The sequence below is a fragment of the Henckelia pumila genome, unplaced genomic scaffold, assembly GCF_033568475.1.
Source record: "Henckelia pumila isolate YLH828 unplaced genomic scaffold, ASM3356847v2 CTG_80:::fragment_1, whole genome shotgun sequence".
Taxonomy (NCBI): Eukaryota; Viridiplantae; Streptophyta; class Magnoliopsida; order Lamiales; family Gesneriaceae; genus Henckelia; species Henckelia pumila.
The window spans coordinates 1,181,423-1,204,628 of NW_027331883.1; the positions used below are offsets into that span (position 1 = coordinate 1,181,423).

General features: G+C 38.0%; 6 protein-coding genes across 7 annotated transcripts; 3 read left to right on the forward strand and 3 right to left on the reverse strand.

Moving 5' to 3' along the window:
• Nucleotides 1–375: 375 nt before the first annotated feature.
• On the forward strand, nucleotides 376–2,987 carry LOC140873715 (uncharacterized). Its single transcript, XM_073276936.1, has one exon. It carries the CDS (start codon nucleotides 500–502, stop codon nucleotides 2,771–2,773), a length of 2,274 nt encoding a protein of 757 aa, XP_073133037.1. The 5' UTR covers nucleotides 376–499; the 3' UTR covers nucleotides 2,774–2,987.
• Nucleotides 2,988–3,547: 560 nt separating this feature from the next.
• LOC140873664 (autophagy-related protein 8f-like) lies at nucleotides 3,548–5,716 on the forward strand. 2 transcript variants are annotated; one of them, XM_073276866.1, is made up of 6 exons: nucleotides 3,548–3,645; nucleotides 3,972–4,023; nucleotides 4,115–4,170; nucleotides 4,821–4,873; nucleotides 5,303–5,421; nucleotides 5,576–5,716. In XM_073276866.1, the coding sequence occupies exons 2-6, from the start codon at nucleotides 3,987–3,989 to the stop codon at nucleotides 5,683–5,685; spliced, it is 375 nt and encodes a 124-aa protein (XP_073132967.1). In that variant the 5' UTR covers nucleotides 3,548–3,645; nucleotides 3,972–3,986; the 3' UTR covers nucleotides 5,686–5,716. The 2 variants fall into 2 exon arrangements, with proteins under 2 accessions (XP_073132967.1, XP_073132968.1); XM_073276867.1 differs by having other exon boundaries at nucleotides 3,549–3,645; nucleotides 3,982–4,023.
• A 398-nt stretch (nucleotides 5,717–6,114) lies between these two features.
• On the reverse strand, nucleotides 6,115–8,775 carry LOC140873748 (uncharacterized). Its single transcript, XM_073276985.1, has 5 exons — nucleotides 8,396–8,775; nucleotides 8,063–8,140; nucleotides 7,872–7,956; nucleotides 7,034–7,122; nucleotides 6,115–6,570 (listed from the first exon to the last, which is right to left on the reverse strand). Exons 1-5 carry the CDS (start codon nucleotides 8,744–8,746, stop codon nucleotides 6,427–6,429), a joined length of 747 nt encoding a protein of 248 aa, XP_073133086.1. The 5' UTR covers nucleotides 8,747–8,775; the 3' UTR covers nucleotides 6,115–6,426.
• A 93-nt stretch (nucleotides 8,776–8,868) lies between these two features.
• On the reverse strand, nucleotides 8,869–12,040 carry LOC140873747 (cation/H(+) antiporter 15). Its single transcript, XM_073276984.1, has 3 exons — nucleotides 11,743–12,040; nucleotides 10,409–11,404; nucleotides 8,869–10,312 (listed from the first exon to the last, which is right to left on the reverse strand). The coding sequence occupies exons 1-3, from the start codon at nucleotides 11,965–11,967 to the stop codon at nucleotides 9,029–9,031; spliced, it is 2,505 nt and encodes an 834-aa protein (XP_073133085.1). The 5' UTR covers nucleotides 11,968–12,040; the 3' UTR covers nucleotides 8,869–9,028.
• A 798-nt stretch (nucleotides 12,041–12,838) lies between these two features.
• On the forward strand, nucleotides 12,839–16,643 carry LOC140873651 (flavin-containing monooxygenase FMO GS-OX-like 4). Its single transcript, XM_073276851.1, has 7 exons — nucleotides 12,839–13,586; nucleotides 14,262–14,332; nucleotides 15,181–15,333; nucleotides 15,437–15,519; nucleotides 15,610–15,745; nucleotides 15,829–16,002; nucleotides 16,290–16,643. Exons 1-7 carry the CDS (start codon nucleotides 12,995–12,997, stop codon nucleotides 16,488–16,490), a joined length of 1,410 nt encoding a protein of 469 aa, XP_073132952.1. The 5' UTR covers nucleotides 12,839–12,994; the 3' UTR covers nucleotides 16,491–16,643.
• Nucleotides 16,644–16,801: 158 nt separating this feature from the next.
• LOC140873604 (probable trehalose-phosphate phosphatase F) lies at nucleotides 16,802–22,684 on the reverse strand. The gene is made up of 12 exons (XM_073276785.1): nucleotides 19,965–22,684; nucleotides 19,011–19,516; nucleotides 18,770–18,910; nucleotides 18,611–18,682; nucleotides 18,363–18,488; nucleotides 18,213–18,269; nucleotides 18,005–18,106; nucleotides 17,831–17,908; nucleotides 17,592–17,661; nucleotides 17,447–17,517; nucleotides 17,253–17,345; nucleotides 16,802–17,073 (listed from the first exon to the last, which is right to left on the reverse strand). The coding sequence occupies exons 2-12, from the start codon at nucleotides 19,275–19,277 to the stop codon at nucleotides 17,020–17,022; spliced, it is 1,131 nt and encodes a 376-aa protein (XP_073132886.1). The 5' UTR covers nucleotides 19,278–19,516; nucleotides 19,965–22,684; the 3' UTR covers nucleotides 16,802–17,019.
• Between the last annotated feature and the right edge of the window lie 522 nt (nucleotides 22,685–23,206).

Sequence of the window (23,206 nt, forward strand, 5' to 3'; positions counted from 1 at the left end):
CCAATAAAATAATAATTAATTAGATAACTTATGGCTACGCATCCACCAAAAAGTCTTCTGCCCTTGGTTGGATTATAATCAATGCCATTGATTTCGTCTCTTCTATGTAAAAATGGATAAGTTAGATCTTACTTATACATGCATTATTTTGAGATAGGTTTAACAATAGACATTTACCAATAAATGTGAGGTTCATTATTTTTTGGCTTCATTATTTTTTAGTGGATTTCGCATGTATTGATAAATGAATACCCTTAAATCTATCATAGAATAATGCCAAAGCCATTTCAGTAATAAAAAATCGAATAATAAAATAACTTACAGAAAATAATTTCTAAAAAAACAAAAATTTAATTTTCTTGCATCCTACGACTGCACAAAATTTGACCACTTCATACATATCTCTTTATCTTGTCGTAAAAAATGGAAGGTTGCCTGGTGGAGAAGGTGAGACATCAAGTACCAAGATCAGTGTAGACTCACCAAGTTCAGAACGGACATGGAGAAGATTGGCTGCACCATCAATGGAAACTTGGATGACTCCAAGTTCAACGAGCCGATACCATGGATCGGCCTCTATGTGGTGGCAGCCTCCGCAGCTTGCGCGGTGGCCATGGCGATCGACGCCTTCCACGGCTTCAGGTACCGGAAATTCTGGTTCCCTTGCAAATTCTTTGCCCTTAATGCCACAACTTTGACTATCATCGCCGTGGCAGTGAAACTCTCTGTTGATCTTAACACCTCCATGCCCCGCTCCCACGATCAGCTAACCAAGCTTAGCAGCACTGTTTTCATGTGCGTAGTGATGGGTAATTCTTTGCCTTCTTTGGGAAGCATGCGAGATAAAGAACTTATGATGAATGTGGTGGCTTTGGGGATTCTTGTTGTTACTGTTATTGTTAATGTTTGCATCCAATTGGGTACCGGAGTGATTTACGTCTTCTTCATAGAACATGTTGTGGTAATGTTTCTTATGGTGGTTCTTTTTGGGATAGTGGTTTCTTCGGCTTTGGCGATTCCTGCCACTAAGTTATATCTTGATCTTAAGTATGATAAGAAGTACAAAATAGCTAAGAAAGAATCCATTAACCATGCCAATGATACCATAACTCAGAGACTGATAGATGATCTTGAAAGATATTGGGTGATGGCTCATACATGTAATCCGCAGTTCGTGATGGGGCGGTTGGCAACGTGCACGGCCTCGGGAGCATTCTGCCTGCTGAGCGCCTTGATTTTGGCGGAAGCGATGCTTCGTAGCTACCTTAGGCCACGGTCCTTCAGATTTTGTGATGGAGAGTCGGATTACAAGTGGTCCAGTATTTTGATACTTGCGACTCAGGCTGTTGCGGTAGGGGTGGGCACGATGGCCCCGGCTATGAGATGGTTCACAGCCATCAAATTCAGGTGTCCCAAGAAAGCGAGGAGGGCCTGCGGGGTGAAGTGCTTATGGGTGGAAAAATACTGGATAAATAAGCTGCATCATCTGAAAGAGAGTCCGTTGGATCTGAGGATCTACAGCCGGCAGGGTCGAAAGCTAGCACATAATACGAAGAACAATGTTTTGGATGTATGCATTTGGATTCAGAAAGCAGTGGTGGTGTCGAGCAAATCAGTCCGGCTTACGTCCGTCTACTTTGTGCTCTTGTTACTGATTTTCCACCACGGCTGCAAGAAACTTGTCAGCTTGTTTAGATGCACCGGCACGAATCCGGACTTTGATGCAGAATCAGAGACTAACAACAGTTGCAAGCTGGATCTCAGCCGCTATGTTTTGCATCTCGAAGGAGAGGAAGAACTTGTGGACTTGATGATGGGATGTGATAGGGATGCTACTGGACATTGGATCAGAATGGGGAGAAAGAAGCAGCCGCGGTATCTCATACAACTTTTAGAGAAACTCGGCACATCACGAGGATTCGAGGGGGTATATAACTTTGACAGCAACCAGGTTCCGTCTCTCGAAACTGAAGAACCCCCCAACAGCTGGGCTCTACCCGTGGTGACACTAACAAGCATTGCAGTCGCAGTTAACAACGTCGACTTTCGTTCTGTGAAAGAGCTGATAAAATGCGTACATGAAGGCCTCATCTACATTGGAATAGTGGAAAATAGTCTCGACATAAAAAGGGACCTTGTCCATATCAGGAAAACAGCACAAATCCTGTGGGCCGAATTAGAGCTCCATTACAAGTGGCTTGATGTGGAACTCCGCGATATGTCGCGTGGAGGAAAAACCCCTCGAGACATTATCTCAGAACTTTCGGACATAGCTAAGAACAAGTTCTCAGAGTACAGAAAGATGGATATAATAGGTTGTTTCAAGGACAGCCCATCAAAATGGCCAGGCAAGCTCTTGGCCGCGAATTCTATGTATCGAGTGTGCCAAACCCTTTTGCTAACTGCTGGCCACAAGTCGAATGAGTGCAGCAAAGCCATGTTCGAAAGACTCACCGCCATGATCACCGACGTCATAGGGGCTGGTCTCACGAACCTGCAGCATGCCATATCGATAAAATGTCACCACAGCGGCATCGAAGAAAGGGAGGAAATCGTGCGCATGGGTATTATTCTTCTTGGTAAATCAGAAAAGATCCTAGAAATTCTTAGTTGCCAACCACTTCCAAGTTCAGATCCAGAACGATTGGCTTGCATCAACGAATGGCGTGCAGCAATCAAAGAGAAAGATCATCCTCTGTCTTGTGGTTCAACTCCTACGAGTAGTGACTCGAATTTTAGTACTTCACCAGACTTGTACCTGCGTATCGAGTAAAATGTTACCATATTAGGCTTATCTTCTTGTTTAGCTCTTCCAGAGAACTATAGAGTTGAGTATAGGCGCTGTGAATAGGTCTCCATCATAATCACTATTCCATTAGTTACTTCTACTTGAACCATTACTTAGTTCATGCATAAGACTCGTGTGGATGCTGGTATTATTCAATATATTTAATTTTGTAATGGGAAATGCTATATGTACACATTGATTATTTTTCCAAAATACATTAAAAATATTTATGTAATTTCAAGTGCAACATAACATCACCCTTTCTTATAGATCTCCGACTATGCCAAAATATTACGCACCACAATTAATCTGTTATGTTTTCTATGAGTTTGTCTTGTCAGATATTCTAGAAAAACCACAATTACGCAATCAAGTTTGGTTTTATTGACTAAAAAGTAAAACCACACCACATTTGGGCATTTGACGTTTTTAATGAATCTGTTTTTGGTTAATTTATTTAGAAAAAACCACAATTATGATATTTTACTGATTTATTATTTACATATGTGGTTAGTTTATTTTTAAAAAAAACCACAATTTACGATATTTTAGTGAATAATCATATATACATATATAAACAATGATAGTGGGATTATTTTAATTAAATTAAACAGAAATTAATCCAAAATCTGGATTTAAAAAAACACAAAGCGGATTATTGATAATTAATGATCGATTATTTATCCATATGGAACGAAATTATGTCAATATCGAAGGTAATACAATTCAACACTTAAAAAACAAAAGGTCAGTAAAAGGCCAAAATCTATCATTAAAAACTGTGTTCAGCAAGCACTTCCGAGACTTGCTCTTCACTTCTCTCCTCTTCCGAACCTTCGTCTTTCGGAGAAAAAAAGGTTCTCCCTTTTCTCATATCTGCTATTGTATGAGTTTCATTTTCTTGGAATGCTATTTGAATTCTGAATCTGCTAAATTTTTATGTTCTTTTTTTCTGGATTTCTTTTGTTTTTACCCTGAAAAATTCTTTCTTGGGTTTTTTTGGTTCCTTCTGAAGCATATTTTTATCTCTAACTGGTTATTTGTAGATGGGTTGATGGAATTTAGCTGAAGGGTTTTCTAGTGTGTGTTTGTTTGTCTCTATATTTTGGTGCACTCCACCGCTAATTCTCAAAGAGCTGTACTGTGTTGAATTTAAGAATGTGAAATTTGAAATTTTGATCAGTAAAATTCAGGTGGGATGACAAAGCGTTCGTTCAGGGAAGAGCATGACCTTGGTTTGTGCTTTCATTTTGTCTCTTCAACTTTATGATTGGATTTCCCATTCTTTTTCTTGCGTGATAAATTTTCAATCCAATTGTGTTTCAGCGAAAAGGCGTGCTGAGGCTGCTAGAATCAGGGAGAAATACCCAGATAGAATTCCGGTGCGAATTCAGACAATTTTTTTGAAATGCCGATAGTTGTAGCTTTGGTTGCTTGTTTGGAACTTCGGATCAATTTTTTATATGCACGATCATGTTATAGTTCTCCACTATTACGAGTATGTTTTGGACCTTATCAAGTTTTTCAAATCTCTAGGTTGAGTTCTAAGCTTTAAGGGGGAAGGGATTTCCTTTGACAGTATATTTTCGGGTTTCATTGGGTTTGAGGCATATGAAAAGATAAATGATCAAAATGCTTATAGCCAGCATACTTCAAATGATTGATATACAAATGATTCGATCATTAATATCGCATGTGTTGGAAACAAATTTTGTAATTGTGAAGTAACCTCTAGTCAGTATCTGGGATCAAGATAAAATATGATTTAATCGATGAGGATTCCGCCATGGGGGTGGGCTGCAGGTTACTGTATGACTGTTCAAGCTGGAACTTTACTTGAGTGAAGTATACCTTGGTTTGTAAATTGGAATGCATGGTAGGTTCTAATATCTTTTTATGGTGATGTTTCAAGATTTTTGGAGTTTTTTTTCAAGAGTCTGAAAACTCAAGCGCCATTGAAAGATCAAAGAACTATATACGAAGCTGCAGAATTTTAAACATTTGATCCATGACTTGTGTTTTTATGATGTAGGTGATTGTTGAAAAGGCAGAAAACAGTGCTATCCCCATTATTGACAAGAAAAAGTTAGCATCAGCTCTATCTTTTGCAATTACTCTTAATTATGATTCTGCTTTTCACTCAGATTTCTCAACTTAAAACGGTGATGAGTTGTACATAGAATTGTTGGAAATAAAATATAGTTCACACGATGGTGTTTCCCTTCCCTCCAAAATTTCTGTCGTTTTTGTTTCGCCCCCTAAGTGAATTTTGTGGCTTCACTGATGAGCTTATAGATGTGTGTTTGGGAGGGCACAAGGATTGATATAATCCAGGACATTGTCGATCAAGAATCCATTTTATTTTTGGTAGCTCATTATTCATTTGTATTTGTTGGATTGATTGGCTTAGTGAATATATCATGCATACCAGTCAATTCATTTCCTCTAGTTTCCTGATTATTTAGTTCATTTCAATCATGTAAACTTTTTTTGCTTATAATCGAGACAATGCAGGTATCTGGTGCCAGCTGACTTAACTGTTGGACAGTTTGTCTATGTGATACGCAAAAGGATCAAACTGAGTGCAGAAAAGGCAATTTTCATTTTCATGGACAACGTGTTGCCGCCAACAGGTAGCCCTTTATGTAAAACACACACATATATTCGTATACACACGCACACACGACACATATTTGGCTGTTGGCAGTTGCAATTTGACTTGAGTGGTGTGTATGATAGCTCAAGTCCGTTACTGGTGTTGTGCTGCTTGTTTTTTTCCTTGTTCAGGTGCTCTAATGTCAACTGTATACGAGGAAAAGCAGGATGAAGATGGTTTCCTTTACGTAACCTACAGCGGAGAGAACACATTTGGGGACCAGATTCTAGTTCTACCATAGCTGCCGTTGATTACATCAAGCTTTGATTTATTTAACTATACATGCTGCTATCATATTTGCGCTGATAATCGTGTTCTTTTGCATATAATATCTATAAAGTATCTCTGTGTATAGTTTCCAAGTGTCACCATGAACGATGACTGTAATCCTGATTCTCCTAGTATGGATATATTGTTTTCACTCTACTTGTTTAATTCTCGATAAGGAACTATTGGACTTCCCTTTGCTGTCAAATGTCTAGGAGAGCAATGCAGATCTTCAATTTCATGATGGTTATGTAGCAATACGAAAGCTGATAGCTAAAAATGAATGCAATCCGGATGCTCAATGAGATTGATTATAAACTAGGCAGCAAAAAACCATCAATCTGAAGCTTGTGAAATGACAAAAGATCATCGAGATAAAAACAGATTTTGGGACGCCGAACAGTGACGAGTTAACAAAACAACTACATAAAGGTAACCTAGTAACATCGAACAGTGACCGAGTTAACAAAACAACTACATAAAGGTAACCTGGTAACATCCGTGTACTCAAAAATCATTGAACCATTCCATTAAATTTTCTTGAATAGAAGAATGGCCATGCAAATTTATCGAGTTGCAGTTATTCTCTGAACGAAACGATCATACCAACTCGGACATTTTCCTACACCTGGAAATTGGACACCAGACGGTGTTGTTTCCATGGAAACAAAAAAGGTTGCACTGTCTGACATCAAAGAAGTAACAGATGAAATTCTCAACTAGTGCTACAGTTGACCACAAATGGCTTTACAAAATCAATGAATTCTGAAGTCCTGATCCCCAACTTAAGATCAATTTCTCCGCCTCCCAGCCAGAAGAAATCTGGTTCGAGCTTCACAATCGCTTCATCCAAAATCACCTGAACATATTTTAATAAGTTAATCCACAGTGACGTACAGTAAAACATGATGTTGTAAAAGACATGCATTCTGTTGCAATTACAATTATTACATCAAAGCAATTATTGATGATTTCAAGTTTCGGATACACTTGTGAGTATAAATTTAGCCACGAAATTCGATGAACAGTAAATGGTACCATAAAGCCATTAACAGTACATTTTTGCAATGTTAAACCATGTATATATATAAACTTCATTTCTCTAAGTATAATTATTACATCAAAAGGTTATAGATACAAGCAAATCATTTTATTATGCTCTGCTCAACCACATAAAGAGAGCTAACATCACAGGACAGATACCAAAGTTGTAATGAATGCAGTCACAAAATCCACCAACCATGTTAAAGAAAAATAGACCACTTTCACATGCTTGTCAAATATATTGAATTCCATACAACAAGAACAAAAATTTTACTAACCGGTATATCAGTTTTCATGCCGATGCAGGTCACTCCATTGTGTTCATAACCAGTCAACTTTGCCGATGCTTCTTCTGGAGCAAGCCTCACTGCAAAAGTTTGAAGGTGATCTTGTTTCCCAGATCGATTGACAAAATAATTTCAAGAACTTTTTTTGTGCATATAACTTTGAGGCGGTCAAATCACAAAAAAAAAAAATTGACACACATCTATATGTCAAGTCTGACAAGTCACAGCTCAAATAGATTGATATCTTCACAACAAAACTAATTTCAAGGGGCCCATAATGGGAGAAATGTGTTTTCTCACCCAGTTTCCAGTTTAGGCATAAGTTACTTCATACAACTACACATCTTTTAAAAACAAGAACACAAGCAAGAATCGAGGGGTAAAACATAATCCAATCAATTCAGATAAGTCTTAATGCTCAAAATTGTTTTGCTGTCATGGAATGAGTTCCAAAAAGTTGACAACGGAGAAAAATTCATACTTTTTGGCTGTGTCAGTGAAACCAGGCAAAAAAATGAGGATAAAGAAAATAATCTCACAATAAAGCAGAAAATGGAACTAATGCGTTGACATTAGATGAACCCCACAAACCTGACAAAACCTCTTCAAATAGATTAACTTTCATGGACAGTTATTAAAGCATCCGCACTGATACAAAACTAACACAATTTTTTGCCATAATAAAAAATCTCACGCCACACTATGAGTCCATGATCTTCTCCACTCCAGACACACACACATACAAAACAAAAAGCGACTCCGGATGTGCAATGGCACAGCAATTTGAAACACCATCATTTCAAAACGCTGCTGCGATTTGTTAACTTACTATTGATTTTCTTTTTCGAAATCTTGCCATCGTTGAGTGTGTACAAAAAGTTCTTGACAGTCTCAGCATTAAATCGAGCAGTATACTGCAACAAATGAGAAACACAAAGGGTCCGTATATCATGAGTTTTGTTGTTCATAACATGATATGGATCTCACAAGAAATTAAGGTCACCGGATATGTTTTGTCACCTGAACAACGACTACATAGTACTTGGAATAATTCCGATCACTACAATCAGTAACATTGGAAGGGGCTTGAGTGTTTACCTGTTCAACACAAATTCACGACTGAATCGCAACAAAGACTACTAAGAAATCACTAAGAACAAAGGCTACAAAACTGCATTACATATTTACATGAAAAAAGGTCTGTAAAATCTGAAGCATGCCCAGAAATGACGAGATTGTGAAATAAATTAAAAAGCTAAATACATGTTACTTCAATTGAATAGCCTTTGCCCAAGTATCTGATTTATTAGTGGGGAATAAAAGAAACAAAAGGAATGCAGGAAAAGCAAGTACCAAAACAATACTCTTGCAAAGATGATGAATGGAGGCGGCAGAGAGGACATCTCGGCGGGCTTCGAGAGGCCAACTGTAGTAATCAGAGGGGACGCGTTTGAATGCGAAGTCTCGAACGCCGTTGGCGCAGAGTATGGCGGAGAGGCGGTCTTCGGTGGTGGCATCGGCAGCTGCAGCGGCGGAGGGGGCGGTGGCTGGAGCGAGTGAGAGAGATTGGGAGAATTGTTGGGGTAAATGAGAGCGTTCGAGGTCCGATATCCGGTGGAGGATCCGGGTTTGGATTCTCTCTAGCTCCGCCAGACCCTCCATTAGATGGGGTGATGAAACCAAAACAACGGTTGAGTTAACCATTTTGTACCCAAAAAAATCTTTTCTTTATTTAATTTTTTTGAATTTTTTTTTATTAAAAATAAATTATTCTGTTGAGTATGAATTGGATTGGAATTATATTGTGTCACATTCAAAAAATTACAAGCAGGAATGTGGAGGTTGTAAAGCGCAACTTTCTTGATGAAAGTACTCTGTACATCTATACAGATTCACAAAATCAAGAATGAATGAAATGAAACAAAGCAAGAACTTGTTGAAGTTTCTATGTATCTCTAATCCTCTACTGCTTTCAGTACATGTATTTCAGGGTTGTGGGTGAAACACAGACTGGTTTCTTGGAGGTGTAAAACTATACTGATCTGGGTGATGATTCGGGCTGTCGGGTGTGGCGATTATGGCGTCTCCATGGGCCTCCATCCCCACATATTGTTGCACGACAAGCACTGAATATGTGGCTGCAAAATCTGATGAAGCCAATAAATCTCCAATGGCCCCGAGTTCGGGGCACTCGCTCCAGTCCGTAAGTCCAGCTGTCACCGAGGATGTTGTGCCCTGTCCTCTACCTACTATAAACAAATCATGGATTGTGTCTATTGATCTTATAGCTGATACTGTTTCTTCTCCATGATTCACCACTTTCTCAGTGTAGACTACTGAGGAATCATTCATAGTTCTTGCCCGGAATTCGTTTATGTAGTCCTCATCTAGCTGTTTTTCTCTATCGATATCGGTGACTACTGTCAAGATTTGGCGGCCACTTTGATTTAGTCGAGCTTCCTGAGTTGGTTCCATTGTGCTTTCTCCGGGAAGGAAACGCATTACTGTGAGACTGATCCTGGGATGCTCACACATTCTCCATGCATATGCTAATGCTTCTCTGTCATCTGCTCCACCAAAGAATAGTACTGCTACATGGTGAGCTACTTGATTTGCAGCCAATCTTGTTGATCCATTGAGTCCTCTATCCACAAGGATCCCAACAGAGCAAGGAGCATTGGCTAATACATTTTGGTTAATTGTTTGAAATGCAGGATTGGTTGCTTCCATCCCTCCATCCACCGTTTGTTGCTTATGGAAAGGGATTACGATGAAGGCGACTCGCTTGTCCTCTGAGACGCTGCAAATGTCTTCGTGCATGGTTGAGTAAGGGGATATGGCGGTGAGGGGGTTGACAGAGACGAAACCAGCGTGTTGCTCAAAGTTTTCAAACGCGTTGATGATGTGATCGGATTGAGCTTGCGTGCGGTTGAGGGCTGGGCGTCCTGATTTCCTAGTGTTGTGCACTATAAGCATGGCTGATGCACGGCCAGTGAGCTCGACAAGGTGCAGAACGTATACCCCAATGGGGGATTTCTTGGTAGGATGAGAGGCTTCCAGGAGGTTGATGACTGTTGGGACATTTCTTGGAGAGTGAACACACACGAGGACACGAAACTCACCGTCCCGTTTCGTTCTCTGAATCGTTCTCCTTTTGTAGGGTATGAATTTTCTCGCCGGCCTGTAGATCTTGATGACAATTGGCGCGATTATCGAAGTCATAACCACTGCTGCAACTACCATGACAGAAAAAGCCTGATCATCCAAGACCTGCATTATGGTAGAAACATCACAGAAATCAGCAAGGAGTGGTTTTACATAGAAATTGATTTTATTATGATGATATATTAGCTGCATATCTCATACCTTTTGGTCTTTGCCGACGTTAAGAACAATAATCTCTATAAGTCCTTTTGTGTTCATCAGAAAACCTAGAGTAAGCCCTTCGTAGAACGGCATCTTGTAATAAAGAGCCACGAGAAGTGTTCCCGCGATCTTACCGGCACATGCAAGAACAATGACAAGGCCTAAAGTGGCCCATGTTTTCACTCCTGATATCAAAGTAATATCCGTTTTGAGGCCGCTGATGGCGAAGAAAAGCGGCAGCAGAAGCCCTGAAACGAAGTCTTCAAGCTTTTCGATGAGGGTTACACCCAGAGGTCCATTTGGTACCACTAGGCCAAAAACAAAAGCTCCAAAAACAGAATGTGTTCCTATAGCATCTGTGATGAAACCGGATATCATGACCCCGGTGAGTATAAGGCAGATGTAGAATTCACTGGTGGATTCTCCTTCTGGGGTCCTTCGTATCAACCATCCAATGAGCGGACGTACCACATAAATACAGAAAACAACAAAGGCCACGCTTGACAGTATCACCCAAACTGAAGCCAATGACATTGCCTCATTCTCCGCCATGGCAATGGCAAATGCTAAGAGAATCCATGCAAACATGTCATTAATCAGAGCCGCAGACATGGCGATTCTTCCTATGTCCGTGTTGAGGAGTTTAAGCTCTGCTAATATACGTGCAAGCACAGGGAAAGCGGTGACAGAAAGCGAAACTCCAAGGAAGAGCACGAAAGTGCCCATCTTTAGGACATGTGTGTCTGAATGCAGAATCATAGCGAAAGCCAAGCCAACAAGAAACGGTAAGATCATGCCCGCTACTGCAATGACTAAAGCCTTCTTGCCACTCCGCCGAATCACAGCAATGTCCATTTCTACTCCGACAAGAAAAAGGAAATAGAGAAGGCCTACATTTGCCATAGTTTCAAGAACCATTACACTCCTTAAAGGAAAAATCGTGTTTGCGAATTTGGTGCTTTGTCCTAGCACTGATGGACCCAAGATCACACCTCCCTGCAACAATTCGAAATACAACAATGTAATATCTCTGTTAGAAATGGAAGATGTCAAATCCCCTAGTACTTGTCTAACTATCTTCACTTTCTTTCATATGTCAAATTAATCCTATCATATACGCTTTCAAAAAAAACAAAAAAAATCCTATCATATACGTTTTCTTTTTCACATTTCATTGTAATGTGGAAACTCTTGAGAGTTCGTTACGCAAGTACCACAACAGACTCGCATTGACAATTACATCCGCAATCCCACGAAACCATTCATTCACATCGATGAAATTGAGTAAACACGATCGAGGCAAATGACACCAAAGTTAAAACAGCTAGACTTACAAGAATCTCTGATATGACACGAGGCTGGCGAAATGGCTTCAAGGCGAAAACAAGAATACGAGTTACAACGACGACGAGGGCCAACTGCAATATGAAGAGTGGCAAAGAATAATCCAAAGGGTTATCGCCTTGCCAAATCCCGTTGGTGGTTATCATGGTCGGAGCATAGCAAACTATCGAATCCTCCGTTTTGTTGACGGTTATCGCCAATGGATCCGACGACATTTTTCGAAATTTGTATATAAAAAATTGAACACTCCTCTCCCTCCTCTTGTTCTTGCTGTTCTTCTATCCCGGCCTTATATGATATACATATAGATAGATCTAACCTTGCATAAATATGTCCAAAAACGAAAGCTCGGTCGCCAAATCTTTATTTCACGTTAATGTATTGTCTGAACTAGTGCATCATCACTCCAAGAAGATGCGGATTGGGAATAATAGATTTTAGATTACGAAAAGAAGAAAAATGAAACATAAACTGCGAAAAAATCTTTAAGCTGCATGTTTTGGTGTTTGAAAAATGTTAGGTTCATTCGAGTGGTGGCCCGATTAATGAGGGCACTGACTCTTGTGTGGTCAATACTTTTCTAGACAAATTTAATCTACTATTATGCTTACAATGTACCATAACGATTTTGACGCAAACAAATTCTATTTTTTGTCTTCTGTTATATGGGATTGTGTACAAACTAAAATATATCCAAGCCGCCCTCAAGGGTGTCCAAGTTGATGGAATATGTGAACTTTTGGCCATAGGTCAAGAGTTCGATTCCCCTGCCAATAATTTCTTGGACTAGCCTGTCACATAGGGCTTGCTAGTGTGGTTTACCTAATCAACGTAGTTTGTAGGATATTGCGTTAGTCCGGAGATTTACCCAGAGCCTGGTGTGGTTTATCTGACTAACGTAGTTTGCAGACTATTGCGTTAGTTCGAAAGTTTACCCAGAGTGCACTTAAAAATAGCGGCCGCGGGTTTACAAATCAAAAATTAAAATAAAATAAAATATAACCAAGCCAATCAAATTAAATAATTATTTAGTTATTAATAAACTATTATTGGATTGTTTCGATAATCAATTCGATCATATGAAACTACAGTATACAATGTATCGTTCGTTGAGATAAGATATAGAAGAGAGTGGTGGAGTAGATCGATTCTTCACCACTGAATGGCCATAAATTATCATCGGAGTGAAGGAGCATTTTCTTGTTTAATCTCATCATCCATCGGGTAAAAAAGTAGCAGCTCATGACAATAAACAGCCCCACCGCGACGGTCCCGTTCTCCCTCCCGGTAATGCCAGTGATCGCCTCCAGAACGGTAGCTGTGATTGGCGCCGGCGCCGCTGGTCTTGCTGCGGCCCGTGAGCTTGTACTCCAAGGCCATAGCGTCGTAGTTTACGAGCGGGAGACCCAACTCGGCGGCACGTGGGCTTACACGCCCGAGATGGAGTCCGACCTTATGGGACTCGATCCGATGCGACAAATCGTCCATTCCAGCCTCTATGCATCCCTCCGCACGAACCTCCCCCGGGAAGTAATGGGTTTCAGGGCCTTCCCGTTTTCGGCAAGCCAAAAGCCCGGGAGGTACGCTCGGAGGTTCCCGGGCCACGCGGAGGTGTTGGAGTATTTGAGGGATTTCGCGGATGAGTTTGGGTTGCGGGACATGGTGAGGTTTGGGAGTGAGGTGTGTCATGTGAGGATGATGGAAGATCGCAAATGGATGGTGAGATCAAGAAAGAGGAATGAATTTGGTGATGGTCATGAGGATGATAAAGTTTATGATGCTGTGGTAATTTGCAACGGACATTATACGGAGCCTCGGATTGCTGAAATACCAGGTACATTCATTTAGCACAAGATAAAATATTTACTGATGATTATGTTTTTTCCAGTATATGCACTTGCTTGATTCTTGTTAATTTGATTGATGTTCTTGTTTTCAGAGTTTTGAGTAACTTAGTAAAAATCCAGGAATCTGCTTTGCTGGTGGGGCACTAGAACTCTTATATGTTCAGCTGCAAGTGCATATTTGTGCGTTATTTAACTTCTTATAATGGCGTTTATTTAGATTCTATTATTGGAGGACTTGGGTGTTTAAATGCTGTGTTACGTGTAGCTGTGAAAAAAAAAATTGAAACTTGAGTATGCTTTTTCAACAGTGCTTTATTTTCCCTACCAGCATGATAATATAACTCTTTTCCATATATTCACCTTCTCTAATCTTTAGTTCTTGATTTTATCAGAATTAAAGGAAACATTTTTTTGCTACATATCTGAAAATTAATTTGCTAGAAACAGAGAGAACCAATTTGTGTGGATTTAGAGAAAATATTAGGAGATTTAAAAATTTTGTCACAAGTAATTGCAGTCACAGGCGTTCTTTCACTTCGAATAAGCTTTTGAATGAATATACAATTGTGGTTTCAGATTTTTTTCCCCCCACTTTTCGATATGCTTTAATGTTTGAGTTCAGCTTGGAATCTTGACTGTCAATCACATTTTAAAACATTCAGGGATTGATGGGTGGCCAGGGAAACAAATTCATAGTCACAATTATCGTGTTCCCGAGCCCTATCGCAATCAAGTATGTGCCAGGTTCATTTTTTACTTTTTACAATATTTGTCCGTAATATTTCATTACCTCTCTTCCGTTACTTTAAGATAGATGAAGCCACAGCTTAACTGCTTAATTCAAGTGAATCATAGGAAGATTTTTAACTATATCTAGATTTATAAGAAGGCTGAGCGAACTGTGGATTTGATTATTTAAATCTGCTGTCGGTTCCACGAAATTTACAGAAAATGAGAGAAAGTCCTGTACTCTTCAAACGAGTCAGGTCAAGGATGTATATTGAAAAGGCTCTAAACTTTGATTTTCCTGTTGATGAACACAGAGTGTTCGTTTTGGAAATTCGTGAACTTTAAGCAACACATAGAGGTTGGCTGTTATGATTTGACAAAAAATTGACCCTCAGGACCATAACTGTTCGAACTCAAAATGCCGAGGGACCAATTCTATTAAGCGCTTTAACGAATCTGTTTTTAGGGTAAAACTCAGGGACAAAAGATTAGATTATTTTGCCAAACTTCTAGGAGGGCTGCCAAATTTTGGACGGATTTTGATGACAAAGACCTGCTCAAATTTTGAAATGTCAAGGGACCAAATTTGAAAACTATAGAATTTGAAATAGAGCTAAGATCAGAGGCTAAAATATGATTATCCTTGAGTTCTAAATGAAATAGCCTAATAGGTATGTATCTAGGATGGATATATATTTTTCCAAAAAAATCTGTAGTCTACAAGAGTGACTAACAAATAAGGATGATAGCCATAGCACTGCCTATTTCCTTTAAGTAATGGTGCTTTTGGTGGTTGTCAGTGTGACATCTCGTGGGAAGAAATTGGGTTTCATTTGTCTTGTTATTTTGCAGATTGTGGTGCTGATTGGGAGTTCTGCAAGTGCTAATGATATCTCCAGAGATATTGCTGAAGTCGCTAAAGAAGTTCACATTGCATCCAGATCAGTCCAAATTGAAGAACTTGGAAAACTTTCGGGTCATGAAAATATTTGGCTCCATTCGATGGTACAATCAATGTGTCCCACTCGTATGTGTAACAAAAGACTTTTGAATTCATGATGGTGTGTATTCAATTGACCAAAGAAATTTGGCATGTCAAACGATGCAGATTAGCTATGTCTGTAAAGATGGTACTGTGGCTTTTGAAGATGGAAAAGAAGTGTGTGCCGATGTTATCCTTCACTGCACAGGGTGGGACATGAAAATGGGAAAAGATATTCTAATTCAAAACTGAGACGGAAGAAGGTCTGTTTTAACCAGTTTTCGTTTTTTCCCCTCCAGATACAAATATACCTTCCCTTTTCTTGAAACAAACGGAATTGTGACTGTGGATGACAATCGTGTCGGTCCACTGTACAAGCACATTTTCCCACCAGCATTAGCCCCATGGCTTTCATTTGTTGGCTTGCCATGGAAGGTTTGATAATTTCTTATGCTATCCTTGTTTTCTAGATTCATGTATTTTCACAATTTTAAACCTCGGGGTTAAATCGGATTCAGGTTGTACCTTTCCCCATGTTTGAATACCAATGCAAGTGGATAGCTGGAGTTTTATCAGGTCAAATTCCCCTCCCAACAATAACCGAAATGTTGGCTGATGTTGAAGGTTTTTACTCATCGATGGAAGCATCTGGCATTGCTAAGCGGTTCACTCATAGAGTCGGTGACCTTCAGGTAAATTACTCGTACACCTAGTAGATATTAGACGCAGTCTTATGGTACAAACTAAATTCTCTATTGATCGGTCCATGCATCAAACACAGATGCTTTTCAAATAAGCCTCTTGTATGCAAGATTTTGAAATTTTCCCGGTACCAGGACTCTGGCTGTGTACAACCCACAGCGCTTTATGGTTGAAGATTTTATTAATCATCATAGCTAACCATCGTATCCCAGGTTTAGAATATCAAAATGTCTTTCCTCTGTGTGCCCCTCGTTAACATATCAATTCTTGATTGTAGTTCGAGTATAATGACTGGTTAGCCGGCCAGAGTGGTTCTCCTCCAACAGAAGAATGGAGAGAGCCAATGTATTTGGCGGCTAGCAGGAAAAAGAGAAGTGCACCTGAGACGTACCGTGACGAGTGGGAAGACGAAGATTTGATCTCACTAGCTCATCAGGATTTCGAAAAATACATTTCCCATTTCCATATCTCTTTTTAGCTACATCTTGTTTCCCTATGATTTATTTGCGTATTCTGATTCGGACACCCCCATTTGGGTTTTTCCGTCTTTATTTATTTATCGCGTTTCCTCTAAAATTATATGGTTGATGTTTTTGCATTGTAAATAAATACTATACTTGGAAAAGTCATGTTTGTGTGGTTCTTAAACTTGTTTTGCTCACCAAAAAAAGGGGGGGAAAAAAGATGGCATCCATAAACTTTCTATCTTGACAATTAGAGAGAGAAACAAAAAATATTGTAATTCAGAATAAAATAATAATTGGGTTGACAATGTAAATTCATTGCTGCCAAAATATATAGTCATACTTTATGTCTTCATCCAAGAAAGCATTTTACAATAGCGAAAGAAAATCCCTTATACCAACCAGTTCTAGAGTAATAAATTAAAGAAACTACCGAAAGCCTAGGACATGTAACACAAGCACTAGTAACATAAACTGGAAAAAACTTCGAAGATATACTAAACATGCATCATACGAAGATGGCTCTATGCTCTCGCCTTGTTTCTATGCATCATCTTGTTGCATCGTTCTGACGAGGGATTCAAGGAAATACTGAACCTGCACGTGGTTTCAAGTTCTTGCAGTCAAGACACGAGTAATTTAAGAGGGAACGAAGAGATACAAATTTAGAGCATTACTTATTTGTTTGCATGATAATTTAAGCATAAGATCAGAAGATTTTCCAGTTGCTTAAACTTAAAAGAACTGCTGGTAAAGACATTGATCTAAAATCTCACCTCTGAAGTGTCCTTCAGAGAGAAGAAAGCGTTGCTTTCTTTTGGGACAGCAGACACAAGAATCCCGTGTCCTCGATATTCCTTCCTCAGTACCTAAGAAGTAAATCATAGTATTAAATCAGTGTCGAATCTCAGGGAGTGATGAGCATCAAAGATGGTATATCCTCAAAACCATTGTCAAAGTAGGGAGTTACCTTGAAAGCATCTTCATCGGTTCGGTCATCTCCAATATATATTGGAAGCACATCTCTATGATTGCTAAATCCTGTAAGAACTTTTGGAGTAAATTTACTAATCTATGATCACAATTTTGTTGTATATCATTTTGAAGTTACCAACCTAACGATTTCAGAAGAAACTCCACAGCTTTCCCTTTATCCCACTCGATCACCGGACGAACCTCTAATACCTATCAAAGCAGAAAATAAAAATTGATTCTTTAAAAAAAAAAAATTCGAAGTGAATTCTCTTCAGAAACAAAGAATCGGTCTGGGGCGTGTATAGGGGAACAATTCCACAAATTTTGAAGGTAAGATTTACGTTTCAAAAAAATTATAGAAGGCTACGACGTAAAATACCTTTCGTCCATGCGTTAGTCTTAATCTAGGATGTTCTTTCAAAATGTCATGAACATACTGTGCAATTACTGGCCAACTCTGCAAGGTCAAATTCGAAATATTTTAATAAAAACAATGATTCACAGAGCGTTGAAGTTCTATAACATCAAGAATTGTGCTCAAACAAATGCTTACATTTTCATCTACATTACGATAATGTACAGAGACACAAAATTTATGGTTTTCCACTTTGGAACCTTTAATGTCTTTAGTTATCTCAACAAGGGATGTATACACCTGGAAAACAGCAGATGAAAAATATGGGACACAATATATTCATTGGTTAAAACATTACTATTTTTTTTTAACATAGCACTGTTAATCAGACAAAGCACAAATTTACCTCATTGATCATGGGCAAGAATTCACTCGCGGGCTGGAACAGATTTACCTCCTTGCCCTGTAGAACGTGTAAATCGAAAAGATGTATAGGTAGTCTGTCATAGAACAAGGGAAAAAAGAGAAGTGGGAGCGATGGCTATCAAATTCAAACCTCCATATCAGTACCCTTGACACAGTTTAAATCGTTGCCAGACACCGTGTCTTTGGCCGGGAACATGATGTCCATGCCATGACTACCGGCGTAATAGAGTTCTGTAAGTCCTACTAATTCATAAACCTGAAAAAATATTTGAATTAGGATAATATCTTGAATCAACACCTTCACTAGTATGAAACATATATGTGACTAAAACTACTAAATTTAACTGCTTGTACAGAGTAATTTCTGTATATATGAACCTTATCCCGGCTTCTCCCACTGATGATGGCTGTTGGAAAATGATGTGCGACATTTTTTACAGCTAGACGCATCTGAAAATAAGATTGTTTTATTTTATATAAGAAAATGGACAGAAATTCACTAAGTTAACAATGTTTGAAAGCTGAGAACTTCTTTACTTCTTCAGACATAAAAGCTTGATCAGGGTCGTCGACGATGGGGGAAAGAGTTCCATCATAGTCCAAGAATATCACTAATTTCCTATTCCTCGCAACATCCTTTATTAGTTGGAAGGAGTTGAGAGCCGATGGATATCTAATCTGCCAGAAGAAAAGGATGCGGTAAATTGCATCAATAAATATTCCGAAATGATAAATAATAATCGCTACATCATTAATTTAGAAGAATAAGAAGCAAAACCATCCAAGACAAGTAAGCAATATCCGCTTCATCTGATGAACTGTTGAAATCTTTGACAGCCTTTTTACGAGGAGGGGATGAAGATATCATTGCATCGAGCCAGCCGTTAGATCGGACATCATCTAGCTTTCCGGGCTTTTTTCTTGGAACTGCAGGGACACTAGTCGAGAATGATGGCAAGAGACTGGAATGGATCCCCAACCTCGATTTGTTCACTGGTGTAGGATCAGCAAGAACAGGAGACGCTTTTGATGACTTCAAATCCATCAGGTTTTTATATACTTTCCACTTGAGTTGGCAAAAAATGACTTCTGATTTCTCTTTTATCAGATTGTTTTATCAATGAAAAACCACCTCTTCAATGTATTTTTGTCACTGATGCAAGGCGAGCGGGAGGAGCAGTCCATATAGGAGTTGAAAGCAGGCACACGTTTAAACGAGGAAAACAATCATCTTTCTGAAAAAAATTATACAAGAATGATGTAATGTGGATGGAACACCTTTTCCTGAAATGTGAACCGCTGCTAATTATCAGTGAGTTATTGCTGGATAAAGACAGAACCAATCAACACAAAATTGACAGCAAAGCACAAGCACTTGAAAACACAAAGAACACATAAAAATTGACATTATGCTATCATGCTAGATAACTAGTCAAGATTCTCATTTAAATCAATAAATGTTCAGATTCACACAAGTTGCGAAAGTAATTAAGGCAGATATCTTGTGTACATCATAATTCATATTTCACCTTGAATCTATGAATTTTAACCATATCTTACTCATTTCAATCCGAAAGAACAAATTAGAACGATATGCTTATATGAAGAACTAAACACAATATATAGAACAGCATTTCTGGTTGATACATACAAGTATCTCTGTCGAAAGCAAGCTAAGCCCAAAGAGATTGAAAAACAAAGAAATTGTAACAAAGATTAGTGAAATGTATACTTGCAGCCAATATTCTGAAAGTCTCTTGCTTGCCACTGATCACTGCAAACTTATAATGTGTGTTTTATTTATGCCAAGTCTCCCTCCTTATTTATAGACGAGAAAAGCAATCTGCGAGATAATATGTTCACGTGATCTTAAGGAACAAAACAAATTTTGCCGAGTCCGAAAGTTATTGAAACAAAAACGTAAGAGCAAACATCACACATGATACAAGAAATGCTTGCGTCGGTCTCTCCTTGGTCACAAAGATGACGGAATAGACTTGACTATAATACCGCTTACGTTATGTCCTTCACAACTGACTCTCGGATCTATTAATTAATTTTGTATCGATGTTCAAAATTTTCAAACAAAAGAAGAAAGGAAACGTACATGAAAGAAACTCCTATTGTCACGTTAGCTTCGTCTCACAGTTTTTCAGTCTCATCACAGTAGTGATACAAAAAGAAATCCCTTTTTGCTTCTCAAAGTATTTAATATATAAGAGGTGGAAGTTGGAACCTTCCCAAACATGTGATAACAAAGACACACAATTTTAGGAAGAGGAAAGTATATTTTAGATCTCTAAGATATATATACAATAAAGTAAATTAAATTTGTTTTATAAAATCTCCAAGATAAAAAGGGCCATCTCCTTTCATAAGAAAACTAGATTATACATATCTACACCTTCACTTTCTCCTTAAATGGCATAATAGAAATCCCTTTGTCAATAAGGAGAATCATTATAACCGTTTTCATTAATGCTCATATGTCTCTTAACTTGCATAAGATCCCATAAAAGGATAAAATTTTAATGTATAACTCCTGCGATATGCGAATCAACTTCCTAAATCTTAAACGACTTTTGGCAGATCATATAAAAAATCTAATTATCTAAATAAAAACAAGTATTGAAGTAAACTCATTTTTCAAGTGCTTTCCACCTTATCGCCAGGGTATGAATGACTCCACAACTACCTATCATGCATGGCAGATCAAGAAAGTAGTTGACGTTGTTTACTCCAAGATATTCCAAAGAAAAAAAAAGAAGCCTCACACACACACAAAGATAAATCAAGGCAATATTTGATATCTTTCCGGAAATATTTTTTTCCCAAAAACATATTTTCAACTTACATCCACATTCCTTGATACAATCATCATTTCATATCTAATCTTTGTTATGCTTCAAAATTATTCTATTATTAATATTTCATTCTAAAACAATACATTATATCATAAAATTTTTAAAAACAAAAATATATATTTTAACTTAAAATAGTATCATATACTGATGAAACATGACATTTATGGTAGAATTTAAACTAAACAAATAAACCCCCGAATCCCTATAATAATTTATTAATGGAAAATATATTTCCTCTAAGCTAATATGAACCCCTTCCCTTGTATGATTTTATGTTGTTCCATAAACGCATGCCTAACGCAGTCACTAAAAAAACTGTAGGTTAATTTTCTTATAAAAACACGCCTCGCGCATTTTTTTTTTTTAAAAAAGGAAAGAAAAGAAGAAGAAAAAGCAGCCAATATGTGCCCCCTCTCTATGATAATTTTAGGTTGGCCCATCACCGTGAAATAAAAATTTTCCATGACTATGCATAGTGATGGCCCTTACTTCTTTCTCACGTCCATTTGCTAGAGAAATTAATTTTTTTTTTCCAAAAAAATATCCATCAACTGCCAACTGTGACACTGAGACTTAGTTATATCATCACATACAAAATATACAATAACAATTCTTGAAATATATATAATCCCAAAAAAATATTGTACAAGAACATTAAGAGCCTATCACGAAACTTCTCAAATATTAAAAAAAAAAACTTAAAATACATCTAAAAAATTTTATTCAACTCAATTCAGATTAAGGTATAGCAAAGAATTAACAGTCAACATCATATGCCACCCACCCCCAAGCATAAAAAAGTATTAAGCTAGCAAGAAAGTAGCCCAAAACATGTTCCTTCAAGAAAAAGCCAGGCTTATTGAACACATCGAAACGGCGATTTAAATCTCAAAGGGGGCAGAAAATGTATGCCAAAGACAAACTAATCAAAATAACTCGATTGATCAATCTCTTTTTGACATGGAAAACAACGGAAAATGGGATGAAAATGACACATACAATCAAATATGCTTTCACCATCAAACCAAGAAAAACTGATTAAGACATCTAATCACACAATTAGCCGACAACATAACCACCAAACAGCTAGTACCTCTCGAAAAGTAGCTTTTTTTCAAGACCAGGTTTTCGATTCTGCAAACGATGTAATGGGCCCCGAGTACCCAAACTTACGCAGAAAAGATCAGTCAAGAAAAATAATCGCCAAACCAGATCAATTAATCAACCATTCTGGTGAAAACCCAGAAAGAAAAAAACAAAAAAAAGCAAATTTGACCACTTTCTGATGCATGATTCCACACGAAACAAATCCAAACTGCACAAAAGCAGATCCCATTGCAAGACTTATCACATAAAGCAGACTTCATACATACACACTAACCCACATATACATATATACACACGTGTATGTATTTTGTTAAATATGGATTCAATAGAATATTCAAAAATCCCACACCTGAAATACCCAGAAAAAAAAAAAGAAAGAAAAGATCCCAACAGCTGATTCCAAGCCTTAAGAGACGCCAACAAATCGAAAGATTCCATCTGAATAAATAAATAAAAGGGACACGAAAAACGAAGAAAACAAGAGAAAGGAGAAAATGGTGTTTACCTGTAAAAGAAAACCAAGGGCTGGTCTATGAGAAACCCTAGAAACTATTTTTTTCCAAAAAAAAAAAATTGAATATCGTAACAGAAAACAGAAAAAAGCAACGGAGAGGGAGAGAAGGGAAAAAAAGGAAGTGGAAAAGGCCAAGAATTTATAGAATTGGATGGCTGAGAAAAAAGACGTGCAAAACAAGGCAACACCGGTCTTGAGTTGGGAAACATTACAATTCAATAAAATATTGCGATTTTATAATTATGTCCCCACGTCTTTTCCCATGATAATAATGTTTCCTTTTCATTTATATTATTATATTATACTCCAATACTTTATAATTATTATATTTTGTCTTCCCCACGTCTTTTTCCTATAATAATAATATATTATTATTCACTTTCCTCAAAAAAAAAAATACTATACTTTGATTTGTACGATACTATTTATCAATCGACTAAAGTGTTATAGCTAGCGTTCATGGCACACAATACGTACATATATATTAAA